The following is a 23,494-nucleotide window of genomic DNA, read 5'->3' on the forward strand; positions in this document are numbered from 1 at the left end:
TTTTTTTTTTTTTTTTTTTAACTTTTCTAGTTCCTGTTACTGTAGTGACTGACTAGAGACCTTACGCTTCCGGTGCCCAGCTAGGTCCAGCTAGGTCTCCATCTGGAGAATGCTCTGTTTGGCTTCCATCTCTCCCTGTACCCAGCTGGGACACCACCTCCTGGCCCCCTTGGCTCCTGCCACTCCATCTTCCTCTCAGGCTCCCAGCTCAGGTATCTGCCACAGTCCCTGGTGCCTCAGTTTAGCACTACCTTGTGGTCCAGGGGGAAGCTGGGCCACCACCTTCTCCCTGCTGCAGTTCTATCCAGGGCCAAAACTCCAGTTGTGGGAAAAGTTGGGGAAAGGTTTGGACCCTGACTTGCTGGTGCCTCCTAGCCCCTTGGTTCTTGGGTATGTCCCTACTCCACCTCCAGGGTACTTCCTCTCCCTCAGTTCTGTTCCTTTCCTGCTCCTGGGTCTCTCTGTCCTGGACCCCTCAGACCCAGACCTTCCAGAAGAAGCAGCTTGCTTCCAGTGTGGTTCCCCTTCCATGGTTTGGGCATGTCTGTACATGTTAAACAATCTCCTACTCTTAAAGAAAGTCTGGCATTTTGCTGGTTTTTTTTTTTTTTTTTTTTTTTTTTTTGTTTTTTTTTTTTTTTAAGGAGGTGGTGGGGTGTTTAGGTGAATGCTTACCTTAAACAGAATTCAAAAGAGTTCTTATCACTGGCTGCCCTTTCACTGATTTGTTGGTTGAAGAGAGAAGAATAAGAAGTGCAGGTGGGGACAAACCAGGGGAAGATTGGCAACCAAATGCCACCCCTGCAGGGTTGCTGCCCAAAAGGCTATGATGAGCAGACTGCATGCTTCTGGAAAAGAATTTTGCTTTGGATTTGAACTTTTAACAGCCATGATGGGCTTTGGGATAAAGGCTTGTTCCTGTCTTCTGAGCCCCAAATAATGCTGTTTACTCTGGGTTTAGTGGCCCCACATACCCTTCCTTCCCCGCTCTCTGGCTAAGAAGGAACAGCCGGGTTCTCATGGAGTAAAAACAATTGGTGACCTAGAGTCCAGAGTCTGGGGACACTGCCCTGGAGTGGGGAGCCAGCCCACTCCCGCCTTGTCAGAGGGACCACGGAGCTCTGAAATCAACCATGGTTCAGAAGCTTCATCCTGTCTTCAGCCAGAACTTCTTGGACCACAGAATCCTGTCATTCGGAGGGTCAGAGGAGGGTCAAAGGCTTTGTGTCTTCATGTTCTGCCTGCGGCCTGCTCTCTCCTTCCTGTGTAACTCAGAGACAAAGATAGCCAGGCTTAACCTGAGAGATGAGCCCTTTCTGACACAGTGAAGCTTTGAGCTCCATCCTGCCTATAGCTGGAAGCTGAGAGGGGGCTGCCTGGGAGAGTAGAGAATGGAAAAGGGAACGGGGCACTCAACATCTGGAGCCCTTATTTTTGCAGATCAGGAAATGGAAATGTAAGTGACTTGGCCAAGGACACCGAGTGATTTCTGGTCAGTTTGGGTTAGAATGCAGCTGTCCTGATTACAGATTGATTACTCTCTCCATTTTACCTCTCCCAGAAAGCCTATATGCTGCAAGGCACACTTAGCATACTTGTAAAGCTTCCCAAGGGTCTGCAGCCTCTCTTCTTGGTTGTCTTTTGTGCCTGCAAGAGAACAGATGGGGCCAGGTATGGTAGAGTGAAGAGGATTGGGGTCCAGTTTTCACAGGGGGGACCTTGGGGTCTGGTGAGGAAGAGAGACAAAGATGAGGGGCAGAAAAAAGAGGCTTGGGGGAAACATGACCAGAAGGACCAGAGGCTGGGCCCAGGGTAAGACTGAGGAGCTTGGCATCCTCCTGTAGGTACCAGATGTCAAGGGACCCATGCAGGGGGCAGGGAGACTCTAGCTGCGGCTGGATGGGACAGGTGGGGCATATGGGCTTCCTCCAAAGCTTCAGGCCTCCTCTCACAAACCCAAGAGGGTCAGTGCCCATTCTCCCCAGATCCGCACTCAGCCCCTCCCCTGACATCTTCTGGCTGGGGGACTCAAACTCATTGAGAGGGTGATGGAGGGGCTATAAACTACATGAGCCCTCCCAAGGTTGGACCCACCTTCTACTGAGGAGGTGAGTGGGAGAAGAGGGGGGTGAGAACTGGCAGACAGCGGGGAGAAATGGACAAGAGAGGAGGGTGGCCATACAGATGTCCATGTATGCCCTTTGGGTGCATTCTACACAGGGGTAGGGGTCCAGGAGGACTGAATGCCTGTGGATCTTGAAATCTATAGACTGCTGGGAGGATGCTGGAAAACAGACACCTGCGTGCACACACACAATTGCTCTTGAACATCACTGTCATGTATTGATTCATTTTGACACAAAATATGCCACGCATAAATTTATGTCAAATAACGTGCACATACATTTGTAGATGGTGAAACTGGCTGCCTGGTGTGGCTGCTCATCGCCTCTGCCTCCCTGTGCCCTATTTTCATCTCCAACTCTGCCCTTCAACCACCCTCCTCTTGGATCTTGCCCCCAGATCTTGCCAAGGAAGCGTGTGGAGTGTGAAGCTCCTTGGGTGTGGAGGCTCCATGGGGCCAAGGACTGGGAGGTAGGAAATGAAGGCTTGAAACCCCAGGGATGGAGCTAAAATGAGTGACTGGGATGAGAAAAGGGATCTGGGACTAAAGTCACTTTCTAGGGAAAGGTGCATGGCAGTTCTGCAATAAATTAGGCCTCTTGACCTATAAAAGTTGAAGTGACTTCGTGTGCACTTGGAAGTGTGGGTGAAGCATATTTCTTCGGACGCACTGGATGTTTGAGTACAAAAGGACATTGGAGGGTTTCAGAACAAAGTGCTTCCCAGGGAACCACAGAGCCAGCGTGAGAGTCAGACACCTCCAGTCAGGCACTGCAGTAGCGTACCACATCCCCATCCCTGAGGTGGGAGGTGTAGGGGTGTGTGTGTGTGTGTGTGTGTGTGCAGTGTGTGTACTGTGTATGTGTGCATGATGTGTGTGGTATGTGGTGTGTGTGCGATGTGTGTGGTGTGTATGTGTGCATGATGTGTGTGGTATGCGGTGTGTATGCGACGTGTGTGTGGTGTGTGACGCATGTGTGTGGTGTGTATGTGGTGTGTAGTATATGTGGTATGTGGTGTGTATGTGGTGTGTAGTATGTGTGGTATGTGGTGTGTATGTGGTAGGTGTGTGCTGCATGTTTGTGGTTTCTGTGGGGGTTGTGTGGTGTCTGCTGTGCATGTGTGTGTGGTGGTGGTGGTGTGTGTGTGTGTGGTAAGTATGTGGTGTATATGTGTGGTATGGGTGGTTTGTGCTGTCTGTGTGTGTGCTGCATGTGAGTGGGTGTGGTGTGTGTGGGCTGTGTGACATGTGGTGTGAGGTGTGTGTGTGTGGAATGGGGTGTATGTGTGTATGTTGATGTGTGTATATGTGGTGTGTACATCTGCATGTGTGTGTGTCTGCAGGTGTGTGTGTGTGTGTATGCACTCACTGTCATGGGCTCCTTTGCAGGCTTTATGAGTTGGCACACAGCTGGTGAACCTAGTGATTGGAACAAGCTCCAATCTGAGTAAGTAAGCAATGCTTTTGACCTCACTGCCTCTTGCTGATTCCATCCCTCATGAGCAGAGAGCAAGGACACGCCCTCCAAGAAGCCAGGGGCAGTGGGCAGCCGGCGGACCTCATGAGACAGAGGACAGAACAAATCTAGCATTCTGCAGAGAGACCACTCAGTCATAGATACACACACACACACACACCACACCCCACACATGCCCACACTATACATAAACCACATACGTAAGTGCACACTACATACCATACACACAACACATCCCCACACTACACATAAACCACACAGACATTGATGCCACACAACACATGCACACACTACATATAAAGTACACACACATGCACACCACACAACACACACTTACACACTACCTACACAAATGCGACACACATACCACACACCACACACAAACACATAAACCACATATATAACACACATCACAAACAACACGCCTACACAGATGTCACACACACAGACACCACACAACACATACATACCTTGCAATGAACACATGCACACACACCTCACACCCCACACAACACATACATACCTTGCAATGAACACATGCACACACACCTCACACCCCACACATACCAACCTCCCCCACCACACACTGACACTTGACATACCACAACCCATATACCACACACACTATGCAAATACACCAATACACCCCCAAAATACCACACACTATACAAATACACCAGTACACCCCCAAAATACCACACACATGGGATGCATGTGCACACACACTACACACACACACACATACACACCCCTCACCACAGAGACTAAGACCAAGGGAGCAGAGATACTATTGCACAGTGACAGTAAGGCAGTAAGAGGAAAAACTGAGCAAAACATAGAAAGACATAGGACAAATAAAAAGAGACAAAGCCAGGAAAAGACTATATATATACCCTTCTGGCTCTAAATCAGTGGTTCTCAATGGAGAATGATTTTGCCAATGTCAGGAGACACTCGGCAGCGTGTAAAGACATTCCTTGGTGGTCACAATGGAGGGGAGGGACATGTTACTGTCATCCAGTGAGTGGAGGCTTGGATGCTGCTAAACTTCCTACAATGGCTAGGACAGCCCCTGCAGAAAAGAATTATTTGTTCCGAAATATCAATAGTGCCAGGGTCGAGAAATTGTGCCCCAAATGCAGAAACGTAGGGGGCACAGGAGCTTCAAACAGCTCCTATGCCCCCAGCTCAGGGCTGTGTACCTGTAATCTCTCTGCCCCTCTCAGTCGCCCTCAGAGGAGGCTCTGACACTCTGCCCTGGGGCCCCCAGGGAAGCCTGAGGACCTCACTTTCACTTAGCATTTGAGGCTCAGTCCCAGGCAGGACTGGTTTAACCACCTGGTCCACGGGTTGCCTGTTCCAGTTGTGTCCTCCCTCCCTCTTGGCTCCTGACCCCTTCAGTTCTCTCCAGGGCTTGGTCAGAAGCCATCATGAGGGCAGACAAGAGTTCAGTCCATGCACTCATCATTATGGATGAAACCATTGAGAGGGAGAACGACTCACTCAGAGTCACAAAAGTCTTATTATTTTTGGAGTCTGGGCAAGGGAACCGGGAGAGGCTAGCCCTGTGAGTGCTCTCCCAGGAGCTCCAGTCTCCCCCTCACCTCCTTCATCCCAAAATCCACAGCCTCCTGGGCATACCTACTCCTTGACTGTGGGTTACAGAACCGATTCCTCCTGTGTCAGGAGGTGCTGCCCTGGGGTGGAGTGGCACAGGGAGGGCTGTGCTAGTCTTAAGGGAGAAGGAGGTCCAGGGTGTCCTTCCTGCCCCTGGAAACCAGCAATGTGGGATGCAGGTTTAAGATGCGAGACTGAGGCTGGGCGCGGTGGCTCATGTCTGTAATCCCAGCACTTTGGGAGGCCAAGGCAGGCGGATCACGATGTCAGGAGATCGAGATCATCCTGGCTAACACGGTGAAACCCTGTCTCTACTAAAAAGACAAAAAACTAGCTGGGCGTGGTGACGGGCGCCTGTAGTCCCAGCTACGCGGGAGGCTGAGGCAGGAGAATGGCGTGAACCCAGGAGGCGTAGCTTGCAGTGAGCTGAGATGGCGCCACTGAATTCCAGCCTGGGCGACAGAGCAAGATTCTGTCTCAAAAAAAAAAAAAAAAAAAAGATGTGAGACTGAAAGTGATTGGTGGGGGTGCTTTCAGGAGCTTCTAGCGGTAGTGCCACCTACCCTAGGGCCACTTTCCCTTACTGATACGATGTTAGGTCCAAAGACCAAGAGAACATTGCAGCCAGAAGCTTATATCCTACAAATTCGTCCTCCCCTCCCATCCGGACACCCCTATTTTGAGTCTGTTGGCTGATTCATGCACAGCACCAGGTGGAGGAGGCTGAGGAAGAGAAGAGCATTGGAAAATGACTTTGTCCTCCTCCTATCCTCCTCCCTTCCCAAGCCTCCCTCTCCCAACCTCCCTCCCCAGCATAACGAAGGCCTCATTGCTTTATCCCCTTCCCCACCAGACACTAAACTGGGGTCTTTGAAGCTAAATGGATCAACAAGCAACAAACCACTGGCTTAATGGGCACAAAGGTCTTGGGTTCAAGGTTTGGGTTTTAGCACCTTCCACCAACCCAGCCCGAACCCACTGATCCGGGTGGGTGGGGATGAAGATAATCCAAATGAACTGTTTGCTCAGGACTGTGTGGCCTGTCCTCTGACCAGTGGCAGGAAAACAAATAGTTTTCCACTTGAAAGGGTCCTTCTCTCCCCTGCCCTACTTCAGCATCCACCTCCCTCCACACACAGACTCCCCCAACACACAGCACATATGACACATGCCCGATGACATACATACACACAAAACACACCACACACACCATACATACACACATACCAAACCCACCATACACTACACAAACCATGCATACTATACACCACACACACACACATATAGCACGTACATGCACACACACCTTAAATGTACCATATACATCACCCACTACACACTATACACACAACACACATGCAACAATATTTCCACAATACACATATACACAACACACACGTCACACATACCATCACAGATACCACATCCACACACTCTACAGGCCATACCTACACATACCACATATGTCATACACACATAGACACATACCAAACACACCACAGGCACATCATATACATACAGCATACCACACACAAAACACACCACCAATGCACCTCATGAACACACACACACACACACCACACACAAATGCACATGGGCACACACGCCATACGCACGCCACACACACACTCCCCTTGCTGGGTCTTCCAACTCTGAGTCAGAGAAAGTTAGGACAAAACAGACTCTGAAGCTGGGAAGTGATCCACACACCTGTGACTCTGAACACCCAGGCACCTGCCCCTAGGCTATTGGCACCTGGCTGGCACCAGGAGGTTGGATAAGCTGGGGTTTCTACCTCTTTCCAGTGGAAAAGTTGAACTAAATGACCTTTCCGACAGCTTCCAGCAAGCTCATGATGGAGCTCTTTGTTGTGGGAAGACGATGGGCCATGCTTAATGCCATCATTCTTCTGTATGACTGTGCGAGTCACTTGACATCTCTGAAGCTGTGTCGGCCAGTTAGAATGAGGGGGTGTGCTAGGGAGAAAGAAGTGGGCTTGGAATGAGGGATGGGTGTGAATCTTGCCTCTGCCATCTCTATGGCCTTGGGAGACTTCCTTCACCACGGTGAGCTTTGGTTTCTCCCATCAGTACAATGTGGATAATAATACCTGCCTTGCAGGTTTGTTACGCGTTTACCTGGGAATGCTCAGTTAAAAGGCCTAGCACACAGTAGCAGCTGAATAAATGTCACCTCCGTGGGAAGGCTGTCAGATAGAATACTTGCAAAACGTGGGGTATATTTATACTAAAAAATTCTTTGTTGTTTATCTAAAATTCAAATTTGACCACGTATCCTGTATTTTATCGGGAACCCACCCCATGCATGGGGCATTGTGGACAGTCTGTGGAGCTCCCGAGCAGGGGGTCTACCCAGAGCTAGATTTTGTTCCCTGGCTGGTGAGTGAAGAATGCATTTAAATCTTTGGGGGTTTAGGTTGTTAGGAAACAACCTCCACAGCAAAACCAAAGAATAACGTACATTAAAGAGTGTACATAGCTTGCAAAACCTAATATCTTTACATTTCCTATCAGCCCTTCCGGAAAAAGTTTGCTGACCCAAAGGTGATGGAGACTGAGAGGAAAGTCTGGGAGAACTGAGAATCTTCACAATTTATATACCTATTTTGGGCCTGGCAAGAATGAAACTGGAAGAGTCCAGAAAATGGAATTCTCCAGGACATAAGTAGGGGGAGGCAGAGAGTGAGGCAGGTGGCTGGCAGAAGAGGCACTGTGGGAAAGTGGGTGCTCCCTCTTGGGAGCCCTCAACCCTGGGAATGGGCCTGCCCTGACTCCTCCCCTCCTTTCTCACTGCCTAGAGTCTCTCAGGGTAGGCCACTGGGTATTCTGACGTCCAAACGAGGCCTCACCAGTCTCTCTGAAGGCCTCCCCGGTTGTGACTGGCCTGGGGGCAGGGAGAGAGCCCTGGGTGGAGAAAGAATTGGAGTTGGCACAAGGCCCCCTTGGTAGGCAGGTCTGTGGCTGGCCTGTCTCTTTAAATCTCAGGTAATTTGGGAGAAGGGAGGGAGTGTCCATGCAGCTTTGGCTCCTCCTGCTCACTCCCAGCAGGAGCTCCCGACAGGCCAGCCCTGCAGAGTCCTGGCTGGCTTTGCCAAGTGTAACAAACTCATAGCCCTCTCCAAACTGGCTGGGGCAGCTGGGAGACTCCCAAGGAACTCATCAGGAAGGCGGGAGACAGGAGACGGGACCTCTACAGGGAGAGGGCGGGCTGGCCCTTGGGGGGCCTGATGTGGCCCCAAGGCTGAGTCCCGTCAGGGTCTGGCCTGGGCCTCAGGCCCCCAAGGAGCCGGCCCTACACCCCATGGGGTTGTCACTGCCCAAGGAGAAAGGGCTAATTCTCTGCCTGTGGAGCAAGTTCTGCAGATGGTTCCAGAGACGGGAGTCCTGGGCCCAGAGCCGAGATGAGCAGAACCTGCTGCAGCAGAAGAGGTAAAGCCCCCTTGGTCTGCTTCCCTTCCCACCTCCCCGGGCCTGCACCTCTACCCCTCACCCCTCCCTCACCTCCCATCTTTGTTTGGCACCTCTGGCTGGACAGATGGTGCTCCCAGGCCCGGACTGGCTCCTTGGGAGCATTCTGTCTCAAGAGCCTCAGCCTGTAGGGCTGGTGAAAGAGGATGGGGCTGAGATGGGCACAGGTGTTTACTATCTTAAGATCTAATTCAATTCTGCACGCCTCTTGTGAGTACTTCCCTAAGGGCCAGGCACCTTGCTGGGGCTTGTAAAGATAGAACATCATAGCCCCTATACCCAAGAGGGGACAAGAGGGGATGGCAGATGAGGACAATGCCTTCTGTATCTCGACTGCTTGCCTCTAGAACAGTCTCTCTGGCAGGAGCACATAGTATACGTATGTTCGCATGGAGGAATGAGTGAACGATTGAATGAATAAAGCAGAGAGAACCGCAGACACCAGGAACCAGAAAATAAGACAAAATGTGAAAAAAAGTTACCATTCCTATGCATTTGTCTCATCAGACATTGACCAAGGCCTTACTATTTGCCCAGCGCTGGGGAGATATGAAGACCCACAAAGCTCAAACCCAACCTTGAGGTTTATTTCTCTCTCTTAATGTGCTTGGGGATGTGGGGGAAGTGGGTCAAAATAACAGATGTTCTGAGGACCTGTGCTCTCCTGCATTCAGGTGGTGGAAATCGAGACTCTAGAGTTTAAGCCCTAAGGAAATTCACTGGCTGCTTCCAGCTTCTGAAAACTTCCTAAACCCATATGCTGCTTTCTTCACCATGACAGCTTAGAGTACAGAGCTGGAGAGGAGCAGGGAATCGGAACTCGGGGCTATCCCTGCATGTGGTCTCTTCTTCAAGGTCTCTAACAGAGTTTCCTACCCAGCTGGTGGCATGCTAGAAAGAAGTCCTGCCTGTTGGGGCTTTCCCTGGGTCACAAAGGAGGCAGATACTATGTCTGTTCATAGAGGAAAGCCTGAAGTCTTTGTGTCTTTGGGTTTTTTCCTGTCCCCAGGAGTAGGAGCCTGCTTTAGCCTGATCAGGGAGGCTTCCTGGAGGCCCCTGTGTTTTCTTTTGCTGAAGGATTCTGGGCTGGGGATGGTCTCCTTCTGTGAATTGTGGCTTCCCGTCTCTCACTCTAGCCGCCCACCTCCACCCCAAAGGCCTGGGAGAGTGGGGACTACAGCACATGTTTGGCTGATGACATCTTGGGGCAACAGAATGGCATTGTTGTTAGAGAGTAGGTCATCCTCACTGGCTTCACTCATCCTCTTCCCACTCTTAGGACCCCAGGGTCAGGGGATCCAGGCACAGAGTACAGAAAGGCCTGGGGGATTAGAAGGGGTGGTGGAGATTCCCTGTGTGGGATATCAGGGGAGAGCAGAGTGGAGGCCCTGAGCTGAGTCTGGCTGAGAATAGGCTGCTTCCACATGTCCTGTCTGCCCCTACTTTTCCTCAGATCATATGGGGGCTGCCTCTGCAGCCTTTGGCTAGAAAGGCTTGATGTCACCCTTGGGAGGGATTTCCCCCTCCCTGCCCTGATCTCCCCACTGGCCTCTGCACTTTCTTGGTCTTCTTCTTCCTGGATATCAGGTGTCCAGCGCAATGACTCTCCTTTGGGTGGGCACTTCCCAGAAGGATGCTGAAATTGCCTGCAAGGGGAGTTTCCTAATCTGTGCCGTCAACTAAAGAGAAGGCATGGGGGCACTGAGATAAACATGGGATGACTAAGTAAATAGGAACAATATGGACAAGTGAGGGGTGAGCTAATGGAAGAAAGGAGCACACAATGATTGAGAACCCAGTGCTGTACTAGATACTACCACCTGCCTTATCTCTGTCATCCCTGTAACAATAATGGAAGGTGGGTCCTGTTATCCCCCTTTGAATGGGGCAGGCTCAGAACCCCAGAGCAAGTAAATGAAGTTGAATTTGTTCCAAAGGGGACTCAGAGGGAGAACTGTGGGGTGGGATTGGGTGGGATTCCATGGGGTACAGGATGGTCTAGTGGGAAAGGAAGGCTTTGAGTCTCTCCAGGATGACTGGTAACCCAAAACTCCTCTCTCTACAGTGGACGTTTCTTGGGGCTTAGCATGCAGCCCCCTCTGCTTAAATCTACATTGTTGAGATCCAAGTCAAGCTCTCAACTTTCTCCCATGTCTTCCAGGTCATCTCTCCCTTGGGCTTGGATTTTCTCACTTCCTGATATTTAACACATTACACATTTATTGGACAAAAGGCACTCCACCTTTCTGCAGAGAATGAACGTGGCACAGTCTCTGCTCTCAGGGAGTTCTCATGCCTAGGAGCAAAGTTTACTGATAGGCTCATACTTGGGCTAAAGGTGAGCTTAGTGGACATCACTGGAAGGGTATAAATGAGTGTTCTGGAAGCATAGAGGAGGAAGTGTGAGATCTGATTTCGGCTGCTGTGGGGTGTCCTGGGCAGCTTCATAGTGGCTGCTTAACCTGAACATACTCCTGCCCATATGCTGACACTTCGTCATCTAAGGAGCAATTTGGAGGGAATGCCATGCTTGTTGGAGCTTTTCTTAGGGTTAAATGCCTGCATGAAATATGTGAATCAAGGGTCTGAAAAGTCAGCCCGGACTTCTCTGGTATATTGTGCTCGCCTGCTACGGTAAATACTTACATACATGCCTACTTGCAAATGTGCAGATAGACATGTGCACAAAAGGAGCTATGGCACTTAGGATGGCAGCCGATTCCAAATCTCTAAACAACCACTTTGGCTTCCTCATCCCCACTGCCAGGAACATGAGCTGGAGGGAGGTGGCTCACAAGTGCCCAATTTTTGCCTCCTCCACCCCACACATTACCGCTCTTTCCTTCATCTGTGGTCACTGCTCAGGCCTGCCCCCCCCCAACCTCCAAGAAAAATCAGGAGGAGCCATAAAACTAGAAGAACCACATAATTTAGTGGTCAGAGCCTGGGGCTGGATTCTTGGCCAGGCATCCTGCCTTTAACTCCATGTGATCTTCTGGCAATGATTTGATTATGCCGCTTCAGTTTCCTTTTCTGAAGCATGGGAGAACTATTCAGCCGGTGTTAGAGGGTTGTAAAGAGCAAAAGTGATAATGAGTGACATGCTGCAGGAATGAGAGGGGCCATGAACTTCCCCCACATAGCATTGTATCCACCCAGGAATGCAAGGAGCCATGCACTCCGAGCAGCCCTGTTGTGTACCAGCACCAGCCCTGCCCAGAGGGCACACTCGCTGGTGGGAAAGGTATTTGTGGTGAGACCAGTGGGACCTATGCCTGTCTTCTCTAACTCCTCTTCCAGCCCCGATTAACACTGAGAATCGTGACCAAGAAATGACCAGTGGGGCACGCATCATGGCTGTCTCTGACTTGCTTCCTCCAGCTGTTACATGAGCAGATTTGACTCAATTTCTGGGGGCCTTTCTAGCTCTAAAAATCTTATTTGAACTTTTCTCAAGAGTCTTGTGATCCTGCCTTTTTTCCCAGCAACTAAGACCCAATCTGGACCCATGCACAGAGTGCACATATCTACAAGGATGGAGGAGCAGATGAGGGCATGGGGTGGAGGAGATGGAGACAGGAAGTCAGGAATCTTTCCCTGGTGGCCCAGAGGCAACCCTGAGAGGGAAGTCATTGATCTGTTTGCTCAATAATGTGCTAGATTTTGTGCCAGGAACCCCTTAGTTGGGTTTTCACCACTCTAATGTTCAACTAGACCATTCAATTTTATTATAATTAATTGCCTAGTAAAAGAAAACATTCTAGAACCTGAAAATACCTTTCATATTGTTACAATTTCAGATTTGCTCTATAATCTCTTTTGACTACTTCATCAGTGGGAGCTTAAAAGGCTTCATCTTTCTTTCTTTCTTTCTTTCTTTCTTTCTTTCTTTCTTTCTTTCTTTCTTTCTTTCTTTCTTTCTTTTCTTTTTTTTTTTTTCGTTTCTCCCTTAGTTGAGTATTTAATGATCCATAAGAAAACATTTTTATGTGTAGGATATTTCTGATTCCTTTTACAGTGAAGACTCCTCATTCTAAAACGGATTATGAATAATTGTACCTCTGAATCAGGGTTTCTCCACCTTGGCACTATTGACATTTTGGACACGATAATTCTTTGCAGTGAGGGCTGTCCTGTGCAGGGTGCTTAGCTGTGTCCCTGCCCTTGACCCCCGTGTTGTGATCTAAACTCCCGTGATGAGTTGCTACTGAAAAATCTATTTATCCCCCAAGTGCAGGAATCTCTGGATAGATCAGCTCTGTGCACCTCCTTCAGGGACCCAAGGAGAGTCAGGTGTTTTGAGGTCAGCCTTACTCCCAAGCAGGTGAGCTAGGGCTTTCTGTGCTGTCCCCTTGTGGGCATATGAGGTTATTGCAAGAAATGGCTGGACACCTTCAAAACCCATCCACATGCAGGGCCCCCCTTTTTGCTGGATTCTGGAGTTTGCAGTCAGAGGAGGCTAGTTCTCTACAAACCTTGCTGGGTTGGGTCATAAGCTGATTCTTCACACAGGGTGTGGTCTGGCTAGGTTGCCAGATAAAATACAGGACACTCAGTTCAATTTAAATTTGAGATAACAAATAAGCTGCTAGTATAAGTGTATCCCAATATTGCATGTGACATACTTATACTAAAAAAAAAATTGTGCATCTAACATTCAAACCTAACTGAGCATCTTGTATTTTTATTTGGTAACACTAGCAACTCTCGGTCTGACAGTAGCTTTTTGTTTTCCCCAGGCCACTAGAGTGTCAGCAGAGGCTGAAAAATGAATTCATAGGAAATGGAGGTTTATGGAGGACACTTTTAGCTTCAGAGATGCGTAGGGACCAAAGGGGAATCTTTGAGCCTGCCACCGACTATACCACCACTAACATCTAGGATACAGCAGGTAGAACTCTGGACTTGGAAAAGGTGCTCTCTCGGACCCATTTCTAGATTTGCCATCAATCATTCACACATTTGGTCAAAATGGGACACAAACGTGGAAGCATATTGGAGGAGGGCAGGGAAGGAATATAAAGATGAGTTAGTGACTGGTCTCTGCCCTCGAGTACTCTTAGCATAGAGGAAGAGACACAGATACATAGCAATTACAGCACCCAGTGAAAGATGCTGAAATAAAAGTAAGGCCACAGGAGAGAGTGAAGACCTTCCATGCATCTGTATATGTGTGTGTGTGTGTGGTGCTAGCGATTGTTTTCCCCCCAATGTAGGGTATCTAGAGAGGAGAGCTTTGTGCAAATGGTTGATGTGGTGGTGATGAAGGGAATGTAGAAAACTTGTTTTGAAGCTGTGTTTGCATACCAAGTGTTCTATTTTTCACTTATACATGCTTGCTGAAGGTTGGCTTAGGGGGCAGCTGATGAAAATAATAAGGAACAGTTAAGTCAAACCACCTTTTGGCATTGCTGCTGATTCATTCACTCTACAGATGGTGTCAGTGAGCATCTACACCATTCTAGGCGTATTTCTAAGCATAGGCGGTGCAGAAGACACAATGAACTGGGGGCTGGGGGAGTTGGATTCTAGAAGGAAAGAGCCCCATGGGCACAGACATAGGGAGAATGGTGTGCTCTGCAGTGCTGAGACAGGATGAGACCAAAATGCCAGGTCTAAGGAGTGGGTGGGACATGCAGAGGGTGGAAAAGTAGTTGCACAAAGACCTTAAAGAGCTTCTGTGTTCCTTATCCTTAGCATTTAAGGACCCATAGGACTTTTGCATTTGCCATTTGGAAAGATTATCTCAACAGCATCAAGGATAGATGGGGATAGAGTGCAGGGAAACTGGTTAAAAGAATATTTTGCTAATCTTGGGCTAGAGAATGAGGACTTGAATTAATGAAGATTAGCAGGAGCAAGAAGGTAGGGACTGAATGAAGAGAGAGCTTTCCATATTGAACTGACAGGACCTGGTGGCTGCTGCTGTGCATCGGGTCAGGGCAGAGGAGATGAGTGAGCTGATGTCTCCTCTCTGATTGCCCTCCCACCTCCAGCTCTGGATTCAATTTCTTGCCACTGCCAGCATTTTAGAATGTGAGCTCCTGTCTATGTCTTTTTGTATGTCACATAATTGTCAAATTATAGATAAATAGAGTTATTTCATTTACTCCCATAGAAAGACCAAATGGCTCCAGGCCATGAGAGAAAATTGAATCAAAGGGACCCATGTGTCTTAGTTGGGGTAAGTTCTAATTTTAAAAGAGATTTTTTAGCACACAGTGGGAATAAGAATAAAGAGATGATCTGGGGAGTCAGAGAAGACAATTTTGCCTAAAACAAGTGAAAAGTGGAGACTAATCTGACTCAGGGAAAGAAACTGATCCATGAATCCCAAATTGGGTAAATCCAAGAAGGGTCAGAAGAGGGCAGGATGGGACATTCAGATTCACATGAAATTCAATTAATGAATCCTCTAGATTGGATTCTCTTTTTTTCTCTGCATCTATCATTGTTGGCCATAGTTTATGTCTTAGGGGCCAATAGCCAAAACAAAGTAGCACCTAAAGTCCTCTAGACAGCTGGTCTGAAAATGATGGAGAACACTGCTTTGCAAACTTTAATGTGAGCTGTTTAGAAACTGAGACCCCTGAGCTTGTCTCTGATTTATTGCCACTGGCTTTTGCATGCAAGGACCACTTGAGCAATGCTTCTCAAACTTTCATATGCCCAGGAATCAGCTGGAAATCTTAAACTGCAGATTTGGATTTGCTAGGTGGAAGGGTCAGTCTGAGCATTTCCATTTCTTGTAAGGGCTCATGTGCTGCTGCTGATCCAGGGGTCCACTTTAAGAAGGAAGATTGTTGAGATGATGTGAGAAGAAAGACGAGAGACAGAAAGGAAGAGATAGAAAATGAATGAATGAATGAATGAACACCTAGGAGGAAAGGAAGCCAGAAGCCAGGCTTGTTCTTATGGTCCACTGTTTTTTTGTGTTAAGCCCTGAAGATGCTATTGTTGGGAGGGAAGTACCAGTATTGAAGGGTTCTGCTGAGAAGGTTGAGTAGGCAGAGGATGGTGCAACAGGAGAAATCTTGCTAGCCTCTGCATATGACTTCCTCCACAAATATGAGACAGGAATTCCTTGCACTCCTCGGTCCATGCAAAACAAGGCTTATCCTGGAGGGCAATCTCAGGGTACCTGGTGAGGGTAAAACAGGACCACTCCAGGGGTAAACTGGTTAGCAGGTAAGCCACATGTCTAAATAGAACTCCTCCCCTCTGTACCTGAAATGCACTGATAATACATTCATACATGATACGTTCTGGTCCCAGGACCCCAGGAGGGAGGGGGAAGGAAACCAGTCACGGACAATCTCAAACGCAGGCAAAATGGGCAACAAGTTGATGTGTATTTACTGACTGTAAAGAGAAAAGACATTGATGGCCCCACCTGCCTTGACTGAAGACCCTGAGGTTCCTGCTGCTGAGGCACACACCTCTGTGTATAATGGAGTCAAGCCAGGGTCTCTCCCTCCACAGCTAGGTATGCTTACTGTTTCCAGCTTTCCTATCCATTCCTTTGTAGGATCTGGGAGTCTCCTCTCCTTCTAGCTGCCAAAGAGAATGATGTCCAGGCCCTGAACAAGCTGCTCAAGTATGAGGACTGCGAGGTGCACCAGAGAGGTAAGAAGCAGACACGCAGCATGATCTCCTAGGTGAGCCCCACGCATGGGGCCTCCCAGGATTGCCCAGGACCTTCTGCTATTGGCCTCTGAATCTATTGTCCCCAATCCCCTGTCCCATGGAAGCCACATAACCCACTTCTCTGTAAATGCCAGGAGCCATGGGGGAAACGGCGCTACACATAGCAGCCCTCTATGACAACCTGGAGGCCGCCATGGTGCTGATGGAGGCTGCCCCGGAGCTGGTCTTTGAGCCCATGACATCTGAGCTCTATGAGGGTGAGGGGCCCACGGGCCTGGGGTGAAGAGCAGGAGTGACTGATGGGGTATTTCAAGTCAGTCTCTGGTGGATAATTTGGGAAAGACAAAGGGGATCTGAGCCTCCTACTCTTTTTTCTCTTCTCTGCCTCCCTTCTGTGTCAGTCCTGACTGCCCATCACTAGAATGCCTGCCCCCTGAAATGCCAGGGGGCCTAGAGAATAGGAAGAGATGGGCAGCAGCTGGATCCCCTGGGAATCCTGAACACCCAAGGGCTCCTTGTTCTCCGTCTCAGGCTGCCCCCAAGGGAAAGAGACCAGGGGTGCTTATAGGAGGGACCCCCTGCAGGATCCTGGGGACAGACCCGTGACTGACAGCTGTCTCTGGGCCAGGTCAGACTGCACTGCACATCGCTGTTGTGAACCAGAACGTGAACCTGGTGCGAGCCCTGCTTGCCCGCAGGGCCAGTGTCTCTGCCAGAGCCACAGGCACTACCTTCCGCCGTAGTCCCCACAACCTCATCTACTTTGGTGAGAGCAGGGCTGGGCTTGGAGGACGGGCAGGTTGGAAAGGTGGGCAAGGCAGAGCAGGGCCAGGCAGAGGAGGATCCTGCCTTCAGCTGTATCTGTTGGGCAGCTGGGAGGAACAATCCTTTGAGGGCTTAATTAGGTTAGAGGCCAATTTACCCCACGACCCTCCCTCTGGTTCTGCAGGAAAAGTGTCCCCAAGCCCTCAGCTGAGATGTGGGAGAAGAGAAGGTTGTCACTTGGGGGAGACTGCCCACCTCATCCTGCCATCCTGCGCTCTCCTGCCATGGATCTCTCTGTGTCCACAGGGGAGCACCCTTTGTCCTTTGCTGCCTGTGTGAACAGTGAGGAGATCGTGCGGCTGCTCATTGAGCATGGAGCTGACATCCGGGCCCAGGACTCCCTAGGTAAGAGCTGGGATGGGGAGGGGAGCTGAGATGCTGCAGGGAGCGAGGGGCAGGGTGAGGACAGGGGCTGGGACCTTCAGGAAGACCCCAGGGTGGGGATGGGGACTTTAGACCAGTGGCCACATGATACCCTGTGTCCTCCCCAGGAAACACAGTGTTACACATCCTCATCCTCCAGCCCAACAAAACCTTTGCCTGCCAGATGTACAACCTGCTGCTGTCCTACGATAGACATGGGGACCACCTGCAGCCCCTGGACCTTGTACCCAATCACCAGGGTCTCACCCCCTTCAAGCTGGCTGGAGTGGAGGGTAACACTGTGGTGAGAGACACTCCCCATCCCTGAGGTGTCTTTCTAATGACCCTCAACCTACCCCCTGGCCCTGGGAGAAACAGAGGTGAACACGATCCCTGATGCTTAGGTCCCACTCTCAACTTATATAAAATTTTCAACCCCTCTTACTCTTGTTACCTGTTCTCTTTCTTGCCCACTCTTTTTCCCCTGAGGCATTGGGGGTTACAGAGTCTAGATCCCAAGCTGGGATTGTCTGTAATGCCCCAGCCCACCTTCCCTTTCAGCCCCCAGAGCAGGGCCCTCCAGCCTCTCATCTCCCCTTTCCAAGCTCTGGAGGGAGTCATGGGAGAGGACGAGGAACCTAGGGCATCACTGTGAATGTGGGTTCTTCTGCCCTCTAAAGGCTGTCATCAAAATGAAAGGGCAGCCACCCTCTCCAGGGGTGCTATCCTCCTGCACATGCATCCTGTCCACATTCTGTGACTGTCCCCTTTGCTTACTGCTCCTGAGTCATCTTCACTTTCCCTTAGATGTTCCAGCACCTGATGCAGAAGCGGAAGCACACCCAGTGGACATATGGACCACTGACCTCGACTCTATATGACCTCACGGAGATTGACTCCTCAGGGGATGAGCAGTCCCTGCTGGAACTTATCATCACCACCAAGAAGCGGGAGGTACGGTTCATCACAGCAGGCTGTGTCTGGGGAGGGGTGTCAGGGTCTCTGAGCTGCCTGTTTTTTTTTTTTTTTTTTTTTTTTTGAGATGGAGTCTTGCTGTCACCCAGGCTGGAATGCAATGGCACGATCTTGCTCACTGCAAGCTCTGCTCCTAGGTTCAGGCCATTATCTCCTGCCTCAGCCTCCCGAGTAGCTAGTACTACAGGCGCCCACCACCAGGCCTGGCTAATTTTTTGTATTTTTAGTAGAGACACGGTTTCACCGTGTTAGCCAGGATGGTCTCGATCTCCTGACCTTGTGATCTTCCTGCTTCGGCTTCCCAAAGTGCTGAGATTACAGGCATGAGCCACCTTGCCCAGCCCTGCCTGTTCTCTTTCTGTTGCAGGCTCGCCAGATCTTGGACCAGACACCAGTGAAGGAGCTGGTGAGCCTCAAGTGGAAGCGGTATGGGCGGCCGTATTTCTGCATGCTGGGTGCCATATACTTGCTGTACATCATCTGCTTCACCATATGCTGCATCTACCGCCCCCTCAAGCCCAGGACCAATAACCGCACAAGCCCCCGGGACAACACACTCTTACAGCAGAAGCTACTTCAGGTGACATCCTTGTAGGAGCAGATCAGCAGGGCAGGACTTGACTCTGTGTTCTCAGACTGGTGTCCCTTCCCTTCCTCACACCATTTCTCCCCTTGCTCTAATCTCAAATATATTGGTACAAACTCCAAATGCACGCCCACAGAAACACACATATGCTCTTACTCTGAGAGCAGAGTTTGAGAAGAGCCAAACCTAACAGATTAAAAAGAATCTGCTGAGGCTGGTGACCCTGGGCACCATGGAAATGCAGGGCAGATGCCTGAACGTCCTGAGCGTTTTGACCATTCTTCTCCCCTATCAGGAAGCCTATGTGACCCCTAAGGATGACATCCGGCTGGTGGGGGAGCTGGTGACTGTCATTGGGGCTATCATCATCCTGCTGGTAGAGGTGAGGTGTGGATGGAATCTGGGTGAGGCTGTCTGCCCCAGGAATCCAGCTTGAGTTCCGGTATCTGAGTGCCTTTGTGTCTCCCTGACTTCTCTTCAGATTCCAGACATCTTCAGAATGGGGGTCACTCGCTTCTTTGGACAGACCATCCTTGGGGGCCCATTCCATGTCCTCATGTGAGTTTCCTTCCTCTTACTCTCATCCCTTCCCTCAACAGGGCTCCAGTTCCACTCCCTGGATTCCTGACCTCTCAAGAACCTTAGCTCCAGAGTCCCCTCTCTAGTGCTGTGTGTATGACCCTGTGCACTGAGTGTGGAGAGGCTGAATCTGCATGTGTGGGTACTTTCCCAGCTACATTCTTGCTGTCAGGTCCCCAGGATCATCCCAGCCCTCCCCTCATCACCCTCCTCCCTGCTCCCCCAGCATCACCTATGCCTTCATGGTGCTGGTGACCATGGTGATGCGGCTCATCAGTGCCAGCGGGGAGGTGGTACCCATGTCCTTTGCACTCGTGCTGGGCTGGTGCAACGTCATGTACTTCGCCCGAGGATTCCAGATGCTAGGCCCCTTCACCATCATGATCCAGAAGGTCAGTCCTCCCCACAAGCTCCCTACAGAAAGGCCCCAGAGCTGCAGTCAGCAGACAGTCCCATAAAGAGCCGAACAGTAGACATTCCAGGCTCTGCAAGCCACACATAGCCTCACTGCATGTTTTTCTTCTTTTTTAACAATCCTTTAAAAATGTAGAAACCCTTTTCAGTTCAAAGGCCACACCAAAACAGGCCAGGTAGATCTGGTCTGCAGGCCAGATAGGCAATCCCTGTCCTGGAGGGTGAAGCTGTGAGATTTGTCGGGGTTAGACCTGTTAGAGGTTGGATGGGGCAATTGCTTGGGGAATGTGTGCAGATGTTCTCTGCCTCCTGCTCCCTCTAGATGATTTTTGGCGATCTGATGCGATTCTGCTGGCTGATGGCTGTGGTCATCCTGGGCTTTGCTTCAGGTAATCATCTGTCCAGGACCAGGGGCCAAGGCAGGGAGGAGATGAGAAAGTCTAGGGGGCACTGGCTCTGGCTAAACTTGGGGAGGAGGAGTAATGCAGAGATCAGAGAGGAGACCATATGATGTCAGAGGATGGGACATCCTCCAGAGGTCAGAAAAATCGGGAGTGTTAGGGAGAGGTGGCTCTTAGGGTCAAGAAGATGAGGCTCATAGAAAACTAGGGACCATAAAAACCCAAAGTCTGGAGCACTGCAGAGCTGATGATATTGAGATGAAAGGACCAGGATGGACATGGACGCAGAGCCCGGGGTGGGCTGGTTGTCTGCATGGTTGCCATGGTAACCCTCACCCCCTTGGGTGGAGCAGCCTTCTATATCATCTTCCAGACAGAGGACCCCGAAGAGCTGGGCCACTTTTATGACTACCCCATGGCCCTGTTCAGCACCTTCGAGCTATTCCTTACCATCATTGATGGCCCAGCCAACTACAACGTGGACCTGCCCTTCATGTACAGCATCACCTATGCTGCCTTCGCCATCATCGCCACGCTGCTCATGCTCAACCTCCTCATTGCCATGATGGGCGACACTCACTGGCGAGTGGCCCATGAGCGGGATGAGCTGTGGAGGGCCCAGGTGAGCCCCCTGGTGGCTGGGAGGGTTAGGGCAAGTCATCACCTTCCTACCAAGGAACCTGCCAAGCTGAGAGTGAGGCAGGATATCTTGACCCCACTTATGTTTGGACAGTTGTGGCAAAGCAAGCAAAATCATGCAAAATGTACAGAAGCACTGATTAGCAATTCAACCAGGCAATACTGGAATTGCTGAGAAGAATGCCTCACAGTTTTCTCAACAGTTAAAAGCTCAGTGTTTTCTAGAGGAATCAACAAGAAATAAAAGAAAATTAGCAGTGGCTAAAACTGCACTCTGTACACTTTGTTCCCAAATAAAAACTGGAGTATCAAGTCTTCTTGATGATATTTAAGTCTGCAACATTTGATATGGAAAGCTGGATGTGTTAAAAAAATAATGCCACCCAAACTTCCTATAGTAGCAGAAACTATCTTCAGCCAGATCTTCAAGATAGGGAGAGAAGACCATGAGATGAATCAAATCCTCATTTTAAAAACACCTAGTAAATAATTTATCTAAAACAAATTATTTCAGCAAAATAATGGAAATTTCCCAAACTGGAAGGCATTTAACTATGCTGTGCAGAAAAGGAGTGGAAAACTAAGCTGGGAAATAAGGTTCGCTGAGAAAAATATTTTCTCCAGGAATATATATTGATATTCTAAGTGGGATGTTTATAAGTGGCCTTTATGTCTGTAGGGTCAGAATATCTGGGAGCCCTTAAGAACCCTTTCTATTTTTGTCTGGTGCCTGTGCTCCTGGGAATGGGGCTTCTGCCTCCCGTCTTTCTCCTGCCTCTGGCCTGGCTGCATCATGGATGTCAGGTCATTGGGTAAAGAACTGTTGGTCTCAAGCTCTATCAACTCTCTCCCACTGAAGATGGTCAACAAAGGCTGCCCCCCCCTTCCAGATCCAGGAGTGTAGTTCATCACCCCTGGGGAAACCACGAGCTCCCAAGTTTCCTTGGCATTGCTAGACTGTTTTCCTTTGCCCTGCATCCTCTCCTCCTCCCACCTTCTTCTCCATCTGCAGCGCTCTTTCCTCTGTCTGCACCCAGCCTCATCTCTGACTTTCCCTTTTGTCCCCTTCCACAGATCGTGGCCACCACGGTGATGCTGGAGCGGAAGCTGCCTCGCTGCCTGTGGCCTCGCTCTGGGATCTGCGGACGGGAGTATGGCCTGGGGGACCGCTGGTTCCTGCGGTGAGTGACATGCGGGGGTAGGTGTCCCCCGAGAAGCCTCATCAGCAGGGTGTCCCTCTGCTCAGACAGCTTTCTGCTCCTGGGGTCCCTGTGGAGGCCTGTATGCTCCCTAGGCTCTATGCTTGTTGACTGAGCTGGTGAGGAAGGGGTCCCGTCTGGAGCCTGGATTTCTCAAAGCATCCAGGGAGCCTGTGGCAGAGTCTGCTGCTTCCTGAGGCCTAGCTGCCAAGGGGCCAGTGACCCAGGCATCCACCATGGCTGCACAGAAGGGAAAAGGCCAGCAATGGCAGGGATGGGGGGACCAGGGGATAAGAGATAAGCATCCTTCTTGGATCTGCTCTTCAAGTCCTGGCTGTGTCTCAAGTCCTCCTGCATTCCACAGGGTGGAAGATAGGCAGGATCTCAATAGGCAGCGGATCCAACGCTACGCACAGGCCTTCCACACCCAGGGCTCTGAGGATTTGGACAAAGACTCGGTGGAAAAACTAGAGCTGGGCTGTCCCTTCAGCCCCCACCTATCCCTTCCTACCCCCTCAGTGTCTCGAAGTACCTCCCGCAGCAGTGCCAATTGGGAAAGGCTTCGGCAGGGGACCCTGAGGAGAGACCTGCGCGGGATAATCAACAGGGGTCTGGAGGACGGGGAGGGCTGGGAATACCAGATTTGACTGCGTGCTCTCACTTGACTCCCCAGAACTTTCTCTCATTTTCCTGGGAGCATCAAACAAAACAAAAACCAAACACCCAGAGGTCTCATCTCCCAGGCCCCAGGGAAGAAAGAGGAGTAGCATGAACGCCAAGGAAAGTACGTAGAGAATCACTGCTCCAGGCCTGCGTTACTCCTTCAGCTCTGGGGCAGACGGAGCCCAGCCCAAGCACGGGGCTGGGAGGGCGTGAGGAGCTCTCCTGCGGCCTGCTCCTCACCCCTTCCGACAGGAGCACTGCACGTCAGAACACTTTAAAAACAGGCCAGCCTGCTCAGGCACTTGGTCTCCACCTCAGAGTCATAAGTGGGGAGAGAGAGTGCCTTTCCCAGGGCATCCAGGCAGGTGCAGGGAGGTGCAGAGCTTGTGGAAAGCATGTGAGTGAGGGAGACAGGAAAGGCTCCAGGGGTGGGGTGAAGTGGAGCTAGGTCTTGCCAACTCCATCTTCAATAAAGTCATTTTCGGATCCCTGCCCA

General features: G+C 50.3%; 1 protein-coding gene across 2 annotated transcripts; it reads left to right on the forward strand.

The window, feature by feature from the left end:
• The first annotated feature begins 8,314 nt into the window (after nt 1-8,314).
• TRPV6 (transient receptor potential cation channel subfamily V member 6) lies at nt 8,315-23,494 on the forward strand. 2 transcript variants are annotated; one of them, XM_017866819.1, is made up of 15 exons: nt 8,315-8,668; nt 16,236-16,333; nt 16,489-16,611; nt 16,983-17,120; nt 17,426-17,524; nt 17,671-17,846; nt 18,350-18,496; nt 18,885-19,097; nt 19,399-19,485; nt 19,585-19,661; nt 19,909-20,074; nt 20,419-20,485; nt 20,851-21,119; nt 22,211-22,317; nt 22,700-23,494. In XM_017866819.1, exons 1-15 carry the CDS (start codon nt 8,541-8,543, stop codon nt 22,980-22,982), a joined length of 2,178 nt encoding a protein of 725 aa, XP_017722308.1. In that variant the 5' UTR covers nt 8,315-8,540; the 3' UTR covers nt 22,983-23,494. The 2 variants fall into 2 exon arrangements, with proteins under 2 accessions (XP_017722308.1, XP_017722310.1); XM_017866821.1 differs by lacking the exons at nt 8,315-8,668; nt 16,236-16,333 and having other exon boundaries at nt 16,534-16,611; nt 16,988-17,120; nt 22,700-23,489.

This window comes from Rhinopithecus bieti, unplaced genomic scaffold (assembly GCF_001698545.2).
Source record: "Rhinopithecus bieti isolate Rb0 unplaced genomic scaffold, ASM169854v2 scaffold_1599, whole genome shotgun sequence".
In the NCBI taxonomy this organism is placed as follows: domain Eukaryota; kingdom Metazoa; phylum Chordata; class Mammalia; order Primates; family Cercopithecidae; genus Rhinopithecus; species Rhinopithecus bieti.